The following is a 16,764-nucleotide window of genomic DNA, read 5'->3' on the forward strand; positions in this document are numbered from 1 at the left end:
ATAAATGTGAAGTGATGTGTATACTGGACAACTAGTTTCACCTTTATCATCCTGAAACTTCTAAAGAATCCAGAGATTTATGAATTGAGAACTAAAGAAAGAAATTCTGTCCAGAGCTGTTATAAAGAATAGGTTAGGTCTTCATGTACCTATATTGAGATTTATCAGCAGTGTAATGGAAACAAGTATTTTTGGTAGGGAAAAGGCAGTGATATTAAATGTCTGTGTTGTGTGTTTCTGGTAAAAATAAAAAAAAGTCTTAAGATAAATGTCATGGTTAACAGTTTTTTTCTGGCAAAGGTAAAGTTATCATTAAATCCATGGTAACTTTATCCTAATTTGTTAGAGACTTTGGGTGACATTTCCTTCATTTAACAAGTTTTAAAATTTAAATTTCTTTGTAAAGATTCAGTACCCTTGGGAAACTAAAGATTAATTGAATATTATTGAAATACTGATTATTTTTTTAATATTTTTTTGACTTATAATATTGATAAATCTGTGAATTCCTGATACAATAGGAACCTTTGTTTTATTCTAGAAAAGTGTCTTTAAATCTGTTCATGGCACATTTTTATCATGGTACATTTCTTTTAAATCAAGGGCCTATTTTGTGTTTATATTGATTTTGTGGTTGAATCCCCCTTCTAGAGTAGTGATAAAAATACTGAACCAAATATGAATATGGCCTTTTTAAAAAGATTTATTTTATTTTCATTGAAAGTCAGATATATAGTGAGGAGGAGAGACAGAGAGGAACATCTGCTGTCTGTTGATTCACTCCCCAAGTGGCCAAAATGGCTGGAGATGAGCTGATCTGAAGCAAGAAGCCAGGAGCTTCTTTCGGGTCTCCCACATGGGTGCAGGGTCCCAAGGCTTTGGGCTATACTCGACTGCTTTCCCAGGCCACAGTCAGGGAGCTGGACTGGAAGTGGGGCCACCGGGACATGAACCAATACCCATATGGGATCCCAAGCATGCAAGGCAAGGACCTTAACGGCTAGGCTACTGCACTGGACCCAAATATGTGTGTTTTCATGCAACTCTGCTTCTTATATTGTTATTGGTTATATTACATATGGTAATTTCTTAAGTCGGTTTATCCTTTGAAGAAAATATGTCTGATGTGTACTGCTTTCATTTTCTTATAGGTGAATGGAACTCTGGTGACTCACTCAAACCATTTGGAAGTGGTGAAGCTAATCAAATGTAGGTTAATGTATTTCTCACTTTTAGGTGTTTCTGAAACCTTTAAAACAGAGATTAGCAAGCATTTTGTGTGATAAGCCAAATAGTAAATATTCTATTCTTTGTGGGCCATGTCAGATAATCATTGCAGCATGAAAGTATAGGCAAAATGTAAAGGAGCAGATCTAGTTGTATTTCAGTACAACTTTGTTTACCAAAACAGGTGGTGGGCCAAATTTAGCCTCTGAGCTGGAGTTTGCTAACTCCTACATTGAAATAAAATCTGCAATGAAAACTCCCAAATAACAGTTATATTCTACCAACTGTACATATTTGCTTGACTGTAATATTCTAGTCCTTCTTGGCAATACAGAATAGATACATGTCAAAAAGATGCATGAGTCAGCTGAGAGGAAAGAGGTTGAGGAATCGGACCCATTGACTTAATGAACTTAAATGGAACTTTGGAAATCATGTTGTAGGATCGCTTTCCCCCAGTATGGAAATGATTACATAAATTGGGGGTAACAGTCTTCTCCTTTGCAAGACTTCAGGGTTAAGAAATTTATGATCAGGCTTGTGGTGTGACATAGTGGATTAAACTGCTACTGGTATTAGCCGATACATCGGGTTACTCACTTCCAATCCAGCTCTTTGAAAATGTACCTGGGAAAACAGTGGAAGATGGCCCAAGTACTTGGGCCCTTGCACTCAGATGATACTTCTGGCTCCCGGCCCGGACTCACCCACACAAGCTGTTGTTGTGGACATTTGGGGAGTGAACCAGTGGATGGAAGATTTTTCTCTCTCTCTCTCTCTTTCTGCTTTTTCTATCTCCGTAACTCTGCCTTTCAAGTAAATAATAAATCTTTTAAAATAATTTTTTTTTGTTAGGGCCAGTATTATGATACATCAGGTAAAGCTACTGCTTGCTGCAATCCCAACATCCCATACTGGCTCATGTCTTGGCTGATTTACTTCCAATTCAGTTCTCCCTGTCAGTGCCTTGAGAAAGGGAGTGGAAGATGCCTGATGTGTTTGGGCCCCAGCCACTCATGTGGGAGACTTGGATTGAAGTTCCTGGCTTTAGCCTAGCCCAGCATGGGTCATTGAGGTCATCTGAGGATTGAATCAGCAAATGGAAAATTCTCTCTCTCAGGACTTTTCAAATAGATAATCTTTCGTGTTTAAACAATAGAATCTATGAGTCTTCAGACTCATCATTGCTGGGCCGGAGGTAAAACTCTGCTGTCCAAATTTGCCATGAGACACGGGCAGGCCAGGCCCCAAGCTCCAGGCAGGTCTTCAGTTTTTCTCTCTGCACAGGTACAGGAGAGAACTCAGAGGTGGTGTAAGCTTTGCTTGTAGGTTGTAATGGGCTAGAAATTTCTACTCTTAGAGTCCAGCATACCTTATCTACACAGACCTCAGTTTCACTTTATTGTTACTCTATAGTCCTACCTACTCTCTGGAAGAGATTCTGTGTTTTTTAAATTGCTTTATTTCTTGTGTGAATTATAACATGAAAGAAGCAAATAAAATAAGTCACATTAGAGTACCAGCACTTCACTTTTTTTTGTTCTGGCTTGGCTTTGGTTTATGCATTTATTTTATCTCTGAAAGGTAAGGGTAATGAGATAGCTTAAACTGAATGAAATTCTAAAAAGTTAATATTTGATCTTCTGCATCTGATTATTTAACAGTGGATTATAAATAAAAGAATTACGGTCAAACAGAATCACTGTTGTATTTAATTTTCTTTTCATTGAGTGGATGAGCATTTTTAGAATAAATTCAGTAAATGAATTTTTTCCTGGCCCTGTTACTAATTAAGTGAAGCAACTTTGAATTCTGGGTAGGCTGCCATTTGGAATATCCATTTTAGAGTGCCTGATTTGAGTCCCTGTTACCCTGCTTCTTATCCAGCTTCTTGCTAATGTTACCTAAAATTGGGTAAGCTACTGCTATCCTTGTGGGAGACTTAGAGACTTATTAGACTTATGTTTGTTTAATGCATGTGGAATTTACTCACACGTGTGTTTTTCATAAACTCATTTGAAGTACCGTGTCAGCTTTTTGAAGAAGATTGTTTATTGGAAGGGCAGAATTATGAAGAGAGATAAAAGGAGAGACAGAAATCTTATATCCACTAGTTCACTCCTAGTTTTAACTTGGCTTACTCCTAGCTGTTCCTGAGTGAACCAGCACATAGAAGATGCTCATCCATTCATTCCATTCTCTCTCAGTCTGTTGCTGTCTTAAAAAAAAAAAAAGGATGTAAGGATGTTTAGGGGCTGGTACCCTTTGTGGAGTAAGAGGCTAAACCTTTGCCAGTGGTGCCAGCATTCCATAGGGTGCCAGTTCAAGTGCTGAATACTCCATTTCTGATCCATCTCCCTGCTAATGGCCTGGGAAATCAATGGAACATGGCTCAAGTGCTTGGACCTCTCTCCCTACATGGGAGACCTAGAAAAAGCTCTTGTTTCCTGGCTTCTGACCAGGCCAGCTATATAGCTGTAGCTGTTGTGGCTATTTGGGAAGTGAACCAGAGGAAGGAAGCTCTCTATCTCTCTCCCTCCCATCCTCTACCCTCTCCCTTCTCCTCTTCTTATTCTAACTCTGCCTTTCATATAAAAATAAATCTTCTAAAAATATGTTTATTTAATGCATGTGGAATTTATTCACACGTGTGTTTTTCATACACTCATTTGAAGTACATGTCAGCTTTTTAAAAAAGGTTGTTTGTTTGAAAGGCAGAAATATGATGAGAGAGAAAAGGAGAGACAGAAATCTTATATCCACTAGTTCACTCCGAAATAGCTGCAGTGGCCACGCTGAAGCCAGGAGCCCAGAGCTTCTCTTGTGTCTCTTCTAGGGGTGCAGGAACCCAAAGACCTGGGCCATTTTCCAGTGCTTTCCCAAATGCAGTAGCAAAGAGCTGGATCAGAAGTGGAGCATCCAGCATGAACAGATGCCCATATAGAGTGTTAGCCTCACAGGCAGCAGCTTAGGCATATTGCCATAACACTGGTCCCTTTTCTTTTCTTTTCTTTTTTAAAGATTTATTTATTTTTATTACAAAGTCAGATATACAGAGAGAAGGAGAGACAGAGAGGAAGATCTTCTGTCTGATGACTCACTCCCCAACTGACTGCAACGGCCGGTGCTGCGCCAATCCGAAGCCGGGAACCAGGAACCTCTTCCGGGTCTCCCACGTGGGTGCAGGGTCCTGAATCTTTGGGCCGTCCTCGACTGCTTTCCCAGGCCACAAGCAGGGATCTGGATGGGAAGTGGAGCTGCCAGGATTAGAACCGGCGCTCATATGGGATCCTGGCGTTCAAGGCGAAGACTTTAGCTGCTAGGCCACGCTGCCAGGCCCAACACTGGTCCCTTCTCATGAACTTTTTGAAGACATTTCAGATGACTTTCTGATAGAGCTCAGTAAGATTGAACACCTTTAAAAAAGTTATGTTTATAATTCCCTCAAATCACAGTGCTTATGACTGTTAGTGTAGCAAAAATATTTATTTTTGGAATCTCAGAGTACTGTGAAATATTGGGTGTGAATTCCTTGAGAGTTAATTCTTAAGACAACTTTGAAATAAGTTTAAAAGTTCTAATGAAAATTCTAAGAGAAAGGATTTGGCACTTACATATTTTTGTCCTTTTGCCTAGAAAAGTCATTTATTTGGATCATCTTTTTGATGTTAGACAATTAATGAATACTCCTTGAATCTTTCTGGTTGTAATAAATTTACCTTTCATGATTTTATCATTTCTATAATGCCTAAAAGATTTATATCAGCTCCTCTAAAAATTTTGATTTTAAAGTCACTGCTTATTAGTATTTTAAAAATTTTTTGATCATATTTTTTGTAAAGCTAGTTACAGCTTATATTATTTTTTAAAGAAGATGTATTTTATTTTAAAGGCAGAGTTTCAGAGAGAGAGAGAGCGAGCAAGGGAGAGACAGAGAGATCCGCCATTTGTAGGTTTAGCCAGGAGCCGGGAGCTTCCTCTAAGTCTTCCAGTTGGGTGTAGAGGCCCAAGGAATTGCGCCTTCTTCTGCTGCCTTCCCAGGCACACAAGCAGGGAACTGGATCAGAAGTGGATTAGCTGAGACTCAAACCAGTGCCCATACAGGTCTAGCCTTGCAGGCTCTGGCTTTATACCAATTATGCCACAACACTAGCACTAACAGCTTATATTCTAATATGCCAGAGTATTAAGTATTTTTAAGCCCTGGTTAATTAGTATCACCTTAAAATATATAGCTTTTAAAATTTGCATTTGGAAAATTAGTTGAACATAGTAGTTATTAGTTGGCTGGTACTATTTGATTTATGAAAGTATATTATTGGTGTTAGAAATTTTATTTGCTTTGTGTAATACCTATGAGTAATAAATTGCTACCTGAAAGCTGTACTGTTTATGTAGATTTTTAGAGCAGTCATTAAATGGAAATAACAGAATGGATTCCTTTTCTGTGGAAACATTATTGGTAGACGATGGGACTTTGTCATATAAGAGGGTCTTTTAAAAGTGTCAAAGATTAAAATAGTATAATGCTATAAAATATTTCTTGACAATATTATTTTCCTTTTTCTTCCCTTCTTCTGTCTTCCTACCCTAAGCCGGTTCCTATGTAGCTCTCACTGTTCAGGGACGCCCACCTGGGTCGCCCCAGATTCCGCTTGCTGATTCTGAAGTAGAACCATCAGTCCTTGGACATATGTCTCCTCTCATGACATCCCCTCATTCACCTGGAGCATCTGGGAATATGGAGAGAATCACCAGCCCTGTGCTAATGGGGGTAAGAGTAGGAAATTGCCGAGTAAATGCCCTGTTGACTAAGGATACCTATGCTTTATATTAGTAGTTTGATGTTTGGGACTGTAAAACAAATTAAAGATTCTAGAAGCAGACTTTCTAATCTAAAAATTACATAATAATTAAGAGTGATCACATTTTGTCTTAGCAGATCTAATTAACCAATATTAATATTTATCAAATACAAAACAATGTGTCACCCACCAAAAATGTGACTATCCTTTGTTCAAGGTCTTCAGTCATCTTAGAATGTACGCTTTAGAAGAATAAGGGTTTTCTGTTTGTTTCCTGTTGTCTTCCTAGTGCTAGAAATACTGCTTGGCATTTGGTAGGTGTTTAATAAACTATTGTTGACAAAAATTAGATCAAAGTTTATGCAAGTAGTATGAACTATGTTCTTGGAGAACTCAGAGAAAGCACATCTGATTGTGACAAGGAAAGCCTTTAAAGAAAGCCTTTATTTTAATTGCTTAAAATACAGGTGTTACTGACACTGGTAGAATGGGAAGGAAGGCAGCCCAGTTAGAGGCAAAATAGGCAGTCAAGAAAGCACGAAATATTTTCGGGAAATAGCCAGAGCTTCTATTTGGCTAGGGCCTTGTTAATATACATTTGGGGAGATGAGCTTGAAAAAAGTAGATTGTACCTTGAGAAAGATTCACAACTGTGAGACTAATTTTATGTAATAGAGTACACTGTAGGAATCCATTAATTTCTGTGAGCAAAAGAGTTACATGATTATAATAAGATTGTAAGAAGGCTAATTTGGTAAAGTATACGGTTGTGAAACAAGGAGAGGTGATAAAACGTGAGTTAGAAAATGTCCTCATGTTTCAGGGGAAAGTACTGAGAATATGAGCCATACCAAAGATCCAAAGGAGAGGAAGTGTATTATTTTTGTACCTACAAGTTCAGCTAACTTATAAATATTTAATGTTCTTTTGATCCCAGTGTAGTGAAAGTGAAATAGAGTGGTGAGCATTTCCCTAGAGCCTTTTATTTTGGTAGAAGTCAGGTTAAAAAGCCTGCGTTCTGAGTCACTGGGAATAAAGATAATTCTAATAGGTACTTGCATTTAGAGCTTAGAATATTGTATATGTTGCTTTCAGCATTTGTTTTAGCCTCAATTCCCTATGTTGGTTGTTTATCTTTTCCTAGGAGGAAAACAATGTGGTTCATAACCAGAAAGTAGAAATTCTGAGAAAAATGTTACAGAAAGAACAGGAACGGCTACAGGTACTAAGTTGGAAATAGGACTGTTTATAAACCAGTAAAAATGTGAGTGGGCATAGCTGAATTGGTGTTTGTCATAATCACAATCAAAAAGTATTATAATCAATGCTATCAGCTATTTTAATGATTAAGAATAGACTTTTTCTATATTTTCTTGACATACATAATTAATTCTCAAAATATTTTTATAACTTTTCAGTTATTGCAGGAAGATTACAACCGAACACCTGCCCAAAGATTGCTAAAAGAGATCCAAGAGGCCAAGAAACACATTCCTCAGCTGCAAGAGCAGCTATCCAAAGCCACAGGCTCTGCTCAGGTAGCATCACTTTAAACATGCTACCCAACTTTTTGCAGGAGAATTTTCTTCTGGGAATGTGTCAGAGAATGTTGCAGTCACCTTTTTAAAACGTTATTTTTCTAGCATAGGACAACAGGATGTCCTGTGTAGGATGTTACAGAAGTAATAATTAACAAAAATAAATGTTGGCTTCTGCTTGTTTGCTTGCTCATGTCACTTTTCTTTGTTCCATAATAACTTCAAAAAAGAATGCTTTTGCTTTGATGTGACAAACTACTAAAATGTATTTAGATAACATTTTAATTTTTGTGGTTCATTCTGCTATCTATACAGAATGACAGTTTTTGCTTTCCAGAAGGATATTGATTTTATAGATTGACAGGCATTGTGTTGAATGCATAGACGAACATTCTCTTATCGTTTAATGTGCACAGTAACCTTCTGAGTTTAGGTAGATCCTATGATTCCCACATTTTACATACTTGGACAAAAAGGGAGATTAGGGTCTGAGGCCATGGAGCTTAGAAGTGGTAGGAATGGAATTTAGATCCCATCTGAGGACTTAGAGTACATTCATACTCTTAATAATTTTATTTTTTGTAATTTTAGATGTAGTTCAATAGAATTCTCTAGATGTTAGTGATAGAGATACTGGTCTCATCAGAAAAAAAGTTAAACTTTTTTAATCAGCCAAGTTTATATTTTTTAATATTCCTTTTTTGATAATTAAAGTTTCTTGCATTACATCTTAAAACAAAATAGACAAATTGCTTGTGTGTTTAAAATGGATGAAGGCTGTTTATTTGTCAGTGTGTCTGAGTTAGATCTGAAGTAAAAACCACATTTTCAGAGAAGTAAAGGATTCTTGGAAATCAGATAGCCTAATCTTCTTTTTATTATAAAGGAAAAGTCATGTTTTGTGGTTGAAAAAACTAGGCCTAAACTGATTGATTACACAAGATCACTCGTACACAGTGTATAAGGTCTCCTATATTCTGTTCAGTGTACTTTCCATTACATAATATTTTTGCTGCTTTCAGCCCTACTTCCCATGTCACGTTTTGAGTGTTATGCTTCAGTAGTATTATAAGCCTTATGTTTTTAGCCCTGAGAAAGATAAAATTCTCATCCTGATCCAACAGTAAAGATGGAGTTCCTGATTTAAAAGTTTGTAAGAAATCATTGTGTGACAGAATTGGCAATTTATTGAAACTCTGAAGTATTGGAAGACAGTTAACCAAAAGTTATAGTGTAATGATCCTAAACAGTGAGCAGATACCATAAATTATTTGACTGTTTAACCTTTTTGCTATATTTGGAAATTGAAACTTCTCTTTTTATTAAAATATCACTTCTTGTCTGAAATATTCTTATCTTTGGTTATGGCATTTTAAAATGGTAGAATTTAGTAATAACTTGCCCTTTTACTGATATCACGTAAAGCATTCTTGATCACATCAGAATGTCCAACTTTTTGCATTCTCGTTGTAGATTGTTGTGCCACTTTGTTTACATAGTCATTAATCAAAGTTTTCTTTTATGTGTGTGTGTTCCTTTGATCTCTTTTAGGATGGAGCTCTAGTTACACCCTCCAGGCCTCCAGGTGACACCTTAACAGTCAGTGAGGCAGAAGTAGATTCTGGAGATATCCCAGGCAGGGCTGATTGCAGCTCTGGCGATACTTCTCGGCCGAACAGTGACAGTGCAGATGTAAGCATTAAATTTCTTAAATCAGTGTCTTCTTGGAGTATATCTTACAGCCCTTTTCTTTATTTGAAGTTATATGCACTGCTGTGTTGGTCACTTTTTTCCATTCCAGTTTTCATTTTTTTAAAATAAGGTATATTTATTTATTTAAAAGGCAGAGTAAAAGAGAGAGGTGGGGATAAGAGGTAGAGATAGGGAAGGAGAGTTCTTCCACCCTCTGGTTCATTCCACAAGTAGCCATAAAGGCTATGACTGGGCCAGGCCAAAGCCAGAAGCCAAGAGCTTCCTCCTGGTCTGGCACATGAGCAGGACTGCTGGAGTGAAACAGATGGGGCATGAACTGGCACCCAGAGGGATGCTCGTGTTACAGGCAGTGTTCCAACTTGTCTGTTTTATACCGTTAGCCCTCATCCTAGTCTTCCATATGTCAATTTTAAATCATGGATACTGTTGTAAATAAGTGTTTTAATTCACAGGTCACTTTTTTCCTTACACATCCATTACCAAATGTTTCTTTTGTTTGAATGGAATTTCCTTGCAGGTATCTTACTTGTGGGTAGAGAAATTAATAATGCCAGTTCTTTCTTATGAACCAAGAGGCCAACTGTTGATATCTTTGAAGAGCATGTTAATATTCTATTTGTGGTCAAGAGTGACTCAGTCTTGAATCCTGGGGCATTTTGCCATTACAAAGAGTAAAAGCTTTGGTCCTGTAAGCTAGACTTCAGTTGAAAGCTCAGGTTTAGCAGTAACACTTTCTCAGTTAACAAAGAGGCTACCAGATGAACATTGGTGTTTATTAAGGTGATGTTAATAATAAAATATTTTAAGTTGAATTGTGATATTGTGTCATGGTGATATGAAAATTTGAAAGCTGAGCTAGTGCTACAATAGTTTTAAGGTTTGTACAATGGTAAGAATAATGGCTTAAAAATAGGTCACCCTCTTTAAAAGTGATGAGCAAAGTAGATTAAGCCAGTGTATTTGTCACTGTGGATCATGAAATCAGTTTGATGGGTTGTGACTTTTTTGAAGACTGGAGTAGGAAATAAAGACGTTTTGTGTGTAGAACAGGTAATACTTCTTGTGACTTTTGTTATATATATTCATGCTGATTAATATAGAAGTTCTTACTGAAAGGTGTGCTATAAAAAGGAAAAAGCTACAGTCTGAGCTATTGGGCTGTCTTTTGAGGCTTGGGCCCAGTGATTCACTCTCTCATGCAAGGAAAAAAAGTTTTTGTGTTTTTTTTTTTTTATGAAATCCTTTTGAAGGAGTCATGTGAATTTGCTTTGCTAAAGGTTTTAGTGGAAAATTTTTCAATTTTGACTCAAGGAAAAAAATTATAACACCATTTGCCACGTATATACACTATACAGTGTGATAAGTGTTTTGTGGTCTTAGTTACTTCTCTGAATGGCCTGGTGTTGTGACTTTACAAAAGCCAAAGAGAAATAACCAAAGTGACCAAATTTTATAGTGCTTGCTTACTCAAGCAAGAAGTAACATATCTCTACCTAGATCCGAAGTATCAGTACTTTAAATATGAACAGAGGCATGGAAGTGTGAAAACATGACATTTTGGGAAAGCGTGAAGATGTTAGGGCATCATGGCATATTAGGATTATGAATGAAATCTGTAATGCAGGTTATTTTAGAGTGTTGAGTCCAGATGCCTTCAATTTGATCAAGTAATACTACTTTTGGAAATTGTTGTCCTATTCCTTTTAATTAGGTTCTACTTCTATAAGTTTTTTATGACTTGTCTCTGCTAGTGCACATGAAGTTCCTTAAAAGCACAGGGACTATTCTTATCTGACTTGATATTTCCTAACCATAGGCATTCAGAGCAAATGAAAAATTTGGATTTGCCTTATATTTAGATAAAGGTTATATTAAAGTAAATATGTGACCTAGGACTATAACTTAAAAAAACAAGAATAAAACCAAAAAAGGTTTAAGGCAGAATTACAGAGAAGGTGATAGAGTGAGCGTCCATCTACTATTCATTCCCAAATGGCTGCAGTGGTCTGGGCAGGGCCATGCTGAATCCAGGAGCTTCATGTGGGTTTCCCACGTGGGTGCAGGGGCCTAGTCATTTGGGCCAACTTCTGCTGACAGGAATATTAGCATGTAGCTGGGTTGGAAGTGGAGCTTCCAGGTCTGCTTCCAACACCTCTATAGGGTGTTGAGTATAGATATTGACATTCCATTGAGTGAAGACTGGCGTATAGTTGATAAATAGCAGTACTGAATGAACAGAAATAATGAGTAGTCTTTATCTTGTAGGAGGAGAGGGGTGTGGTGGACTCAGGTTCAAATCCTAGCTACTCTATTTCCCATGCAACTCTCTCTTAATGGCTGAGAAAAGCAGTGGAAGCTTGGCCTAAGTTCCTGGACCCCTGCACCCATTTGGGAGATGTGGATCAAGCTCCTGGTTCCTGGCTTTGAGGCTGGCACAGCCCCAGCCTATGCAGCCATCTGAGGAGTGAAACAGCAGGTGGAAGATCTCTCTCTGATTCTCTTCCTCTCTGCGTGTATATAAATCTAACTTTCAAAATAAATATGTTTTTTTTTAAGATTTATTTATTTTTATTGGAAAGGTGGGTGTACAGAGAGGAGGAGAGACAGAGGGGAAGATCTTCCATCCGATGATTTACTCCCTAAGCGACCGCAGCAGCTGGAGCTGAGCCAATCCAAAGCCAGGAGCCGGGAGCTTTTCTAGGTCTCCCACATGGGTGCAAGGTCCCAAAGCCCTGGGCCATCCTCCACTGCATTCCCAGGCCACAGGCAGGGAGCTGGATGGGAAGCGGGGCTGCCAGAATATGAACTGGCACCCATATGGGATCGCGACACACTCAAGACGAGGATGTTAACTGCTACGCTATCGCACTGGGCCCAATAAATATGTTTTTAAAGAAGGAAGGATGGAAGGAAAAGGCACCATGAGAAATAGGACAGTATCCAGGATGAATTAGAGAAAAAGACAGGGAGAGAGATCTGCTAGAGAAGAAGACTGCTTGACAAATGGATGGTACTCTCAGATTACTCATACTTATTTATTAGAGAGAAAGCACGCATCTTCTGGTTCACCCCACATATACCCATTATAGCCAGGACTTGGTCAGGTGTAAAGCCTGGGAGCTCAGAAATTCACTGCGGGTCTTCCACATCAGTGACAGGAATACAGTTAATATATTCGTCACTACCTGTCCCAGCTGTTATACTTTATGTATAGCCCCCTGCTAGTGTGCCTGGAAAAGCAACTGCAGGTGAACCTTCAGTTCTTTGTGCTTGGGCCCCTGCCACCTACGTGGGAGAACTGAATGGAGCTCCATTCTCTTGTCTTTCTGCCCGCCCAGCCCCAGCTATTGGTAGCCATTTGAGGAATAAGCCAGTAGATGGAATCTGTCTGACTCTTCCTTTTTCAGTGTGCTACTCCCTTCCAAATAAATAAAATCTTTTAAGAATACATAGAAAGAGATAGATATCAAAACCAGATGCTCCCATGTGGGAAGTTGGACAACAAATGTCCTCAATAGTTACCACTTCCTGAATATCTACTTTGTACTGGAGTTTAAACACTCCTAATAATCTTAGACTGTTTCACCATTTCAAAGGTATGAAAACTAAAGCCAAACAAGTAAATGAATATTTTGAAAATCCCAGGTCAGAAATTATTAATGTGGGGGTTGGGCATGCAGAGCTGAACTCTGCTTCATCGGCCGATCTTTGCCGGCGAAGCGGAGGAAGCACCCCCCCCCACCCCCCCCGTAGCTTTTTAAGCAGCCGGCACCGTCTTTATTTGGCAGGGAGCCAGTGCACCTTTTGGGTGCCAGGCTTTGCCTGCTGGCCACCCGCCAATGAGCTCTGGAGAATTGGGGTGACAAAATACTGCTTAGGGACATCCGTGGATACGGACACCGTATGTGAAAGTGAGGATCCTGTTCCTGATTTTGTATTGTGGCTTTTCATTTAAGAGGGATGTGTGGTGACTGTGTAATGGAGACTATCATGTCCAGATGAGGATGCAGTGCAGTGTGCATCTCTACTTCCGGATCAAGGATGGACTTCCAATGAAACTTTTAGCTGTATCTTGATGATGGGAGGCTGGACTCTGCCATTGTCCGTGTTCGTAATGATGAACATGTGACTGTTTATGAAGAGCTATGCTATAGTAATAATATAGGGGAATTCAGTGTGGGGAGGGTATCTGAGGAGAGGGCAGGGGAAATAAAAATGAATAAAATAATTTTCAAAATGCAATAAAAATAAAAAGTGAAAAAGAAAAACAAAGAAAAATTATTGATGTGTATTAGAACATTTACTGAACTCATAAAAACCAGTTTAATTACCACAAGTTTTGAGGCAAAAACTATACTGCTTTTTACTTGTGGATTTTCCTTTTATTTCAGTTTTACTGCAGTTAGTTTTAGAAAACCAACCTTAACTATTTTAAAAATATTTTTGTTTTCTTCGGATTTTTACAAAATAGTCTTCTCGTGGTCGTTTCTTATTATCACTTTAAAAATATGGGGTCAGTGCTATGACATAACAGGATAAGCCTGCACTGACATTCTGTATATGCGCTCGTTCGAGTTCTGCCTGCTTTACTTCTGTTACAGCTTCCTGTTACTGTGCCTGTGAAAGCAGTGAAGGATGGCCCAAGTGCTTGGGTCTCTGAACTCAAGTATGAGACCCAGAGAAGTCTCCTGGCTCCTGGGTTTGGACTGGCCCAGCTCCTGCTGTTGAGACCATTTAGGGGAGTGAACCAGTGGATTAAAGATACCTGTCTCTCCTTCTCTGTCTCTGTAACTGTGCCTTTCAAATAAAATAAGTAAATCTTTAAAAGTAAATAAATAAAAATATAATCTCTGCTTGGAGCCTGTGTTGAGGCATACATAGAAAGTAAATATGGGACGTATGAGGTCGACATCCTGTGTGGCTGCCAGATTGAGTCCTGACTGCTGCATTTCAGAAACATCTGTCTACTAATGGTTTGGGAAAAATCGTGGAAGATGACCCACGTGGGAGACGTGGGTGAAGCTCCTGGTTCAAGTCTTTGGCCGGCCCAGTCCTGGCCTTTATGGCCATCTGGGGAGTCAAACAGCAGATGGAAGATCTCTGTCTCTCTCTCCGTAACTCTGACTTTCAAATAAATAAAAAAATCTTTTTACAATTTTTTACTGGTTTTTTTTTTGAGATTTTATTTATTTATTTATTTATTTTTTGGAAAGGCAGATTTTACAGAGAAGGAGAGACAGAAAGAAAGATCTTCTATCCATTGGTTTACTCCCCAAGTGGCTGCAATGGCCAGAGCTGAGCCAATCTTAATCCAGGAGCCAGGAGCTTCTTTTGAGTCTCCCACATTCGTGCAGGGTTCCAAGGCTTGTGGCTTTCCCATGCCACAAACAGGGAGCTGAATGGCAAGTGGAGTAGCCAGGATACAAACTAGTGCCCATATGGGGTCATGGCACATGCAAGGCAAGGATTTAGCCACTGTCTAGTGCTGAGCCCATTGAAAAAAAAATGCTTTAAAAAATATTCCCTGCTTTACTCATTTTGGAAAAATTTTTTTCCCTTGATAACAGCAGAAATTTATTCTTTTTGGACTCTGGAGCCTAGAACTCTAAAATTGAGATGTTAACAGAGCTCTGTTCTCTCTGAAGGCTCTGGAGAAATATCTTGTTCACTAACTACATTATATTCTTGCAGTTTTAAGAAATTTATATAAAGGGAATACATTTCATGTGTTCTGTGTATACCTTTTTTTTTTTTTTTAAGATTTATTTTATTTTTATTACAAAGTCAGATATACTGAGAGCAGGAGAGATAGAGAGGAAGTGGACCTGCTGGGATTAGAACCAGCGGCCATATGGGATCAAGGCAAGGACCTTAGCCACTAGGCCACGCTGCCAAGCTTGTGTATACCATTTTAAGAGCATGTGAGGATGCTTTTTGGATATTTTGGAAAAGTCGGAAATTTCTTAAACATTCAAAGCAGATGATCTAACATGGATCTCCTTCATGTTCCTGCTTAAGGAGCCTCAACATGCATTAACACAAGTTCATATGCTTCATATTCTTTGAACACTCGAAAGAAATATAAATACAAGACATTTCAGTAAGATATATGTAATAAATAGAAAGGTGTTGTCAAAATATAACTATTATGTCTTTATCAAACCTGAAGAATTAGGGCCCAGCACGTAGCCTAGTGGCTAAAGTCCTCACTTTAAATGTGCTGGGATCCCATAATGGGTACCAGTTCTAATCCCAATGGCCCAACGTCCCACCCAGTTCCATGCCTATGGCCTGGGAAAGCAGTTGAGGACGGCCCAAGGCCTTGGGACCCTGTCCCACATGGAAGACCTGGAGGAAGCTCCTGGCTCCTGGCTTTGAGTGGGCTCAGCTCTGGCCATTGCGGCCGCTTGGGGAGTGAATCAAAGGATGGAAGATCTTCCTCTCTGAGTCTTCTTCTCTCATATATCTGATTTTCCAATAAAAATAAAATAAACCTTTAAAAAAAAACCCTTAAGAATTAATGTTTTTAAGACCCAGTGCAATAGTGTAGTGGTTAAGGTCCTCACCTTGCACACCCGGGTTCCCATATGGTCGCCGGTTCTAACTCTGGCAGCCCTGCTTCCCATCCAGCTCCCTGCTTGTAGCCTGGGAAAGCAGTTGAGGATGGCCCAAAGGCTTAGGACCCTGCAGCCTTGTGGGAGACCTGGACGAGCTCCTGGCTCCTGGCTTCGGATTGACTCCGCTCCAGCGTTGCATTCACTTGAGGAGTGAACTATTGGACATAAGAGTTTTCTCTCTGTCTCTCCTCCTCTCTGTGTATACACCTTTCAATAAAAATAAATAAATCTTTAAAAAAAAAGAATGAATATTTTCTAGAGTGCACATTGGCAGAGCCTGCAAGATGTTTAGGGTGCCTGCATACTGGATCGGAGAGTCTGAGGGTCCTGGTTCTGCTTCTGATTTCAGATTCCTGCTAATGCATATCCAGTGATGCTTTAACTGAGTCCTGGCACACAGAGTTGGAAGACCCAGATGGAGTTCTGGGCCTCTGGCTTCATCTTGGCCTAGTCCTGGCTGTTAAAGGCATTTGCTGCATGAGCCAGCAGATGAAAGAGACTGTCCTGGGTCTCTCTCTCTCTGCCTTTCAGATGTATAAAAAGAAAAGTTTGTTAGTATAACTTTGTTATTGATTTTCGTTCTTTTTTGTTTTTGTTCCTTTTAATTTTTTTTGTTAGTATAATTTTATTTGCCCCAATTGTCTCAGAATAAATTTGCACTTTGTTTATTTGAATCAGAATTTGTTCAGTATATTCAAGTCAACTTTGGTTGCTAAGACTTTTTTAAGAAAGTAGGTATTTTTAAAAATTTTTCTAAAGATTTTTTTTTTTTATTGGAAAGGCAGATTTTACAGAGAAGGAGACATAGAGAGAATTATCTTCCATCCACTGGTTCACTCTCCAGTGAGTGAGCTGAGCCAGTCT

At 38.8% G+C, this 16,764-nt stretch overlaps 1 protein-coding gene across 4 annotated transcripts in view; it reads left to right on the forward strand.

Moving 5' to 3' along the window:
- The window catches only part of ARHGEF12 (Rho guanine nucleotide exchange factor 12), a 153,068-nt gene that overhangs the window by 81,227 nt on the left and 55,077 nt on the right, over positions 1-16,764 (forward strand). For 3 of the 4 annotated variants that reach the window (XM_058664010.1, XM_058664007.1, XM_058664009.1), the window contains 5 exons: positions 1,152-1,209; positions 5,823-6,001; positions 7,177-7,254; positions 7,451-7,570; positions 9,122-9,262. In XM_058664010.1, the coding sequence (XP_058519993.1) occupies positions 1,152-1,209; positions 5,823-6,001; positions 7,177-7,254; positions 7,451-7,570; positions 9,122-9,262 (576 nt within the window). The remainder of the gene's footprint in view (positions 1-1,151; positions 1,210-5,822; positions 6,002-7,176; positions 7,255-7,450; positions 7,571-9,121; positions 9,263-16,764) is intronic. The other variant, XM_058664008.1, reaches the window with a different exon arrangement.

Source organism: Ochotona princeps, chromosome 4, assembly GCF_030435755.1.
Source record: "Ochotona princeps isolate mOchPri1 chromosome 4, mOchPri1.hap1, whole genome shotgun sequence".
Taxonomy (NCBI): Eukaryota; Metazoa; Chordata; class Mammalia; order Lagomorpha; family Ochotonidae; genus Ochotona; species Ochotona princeps.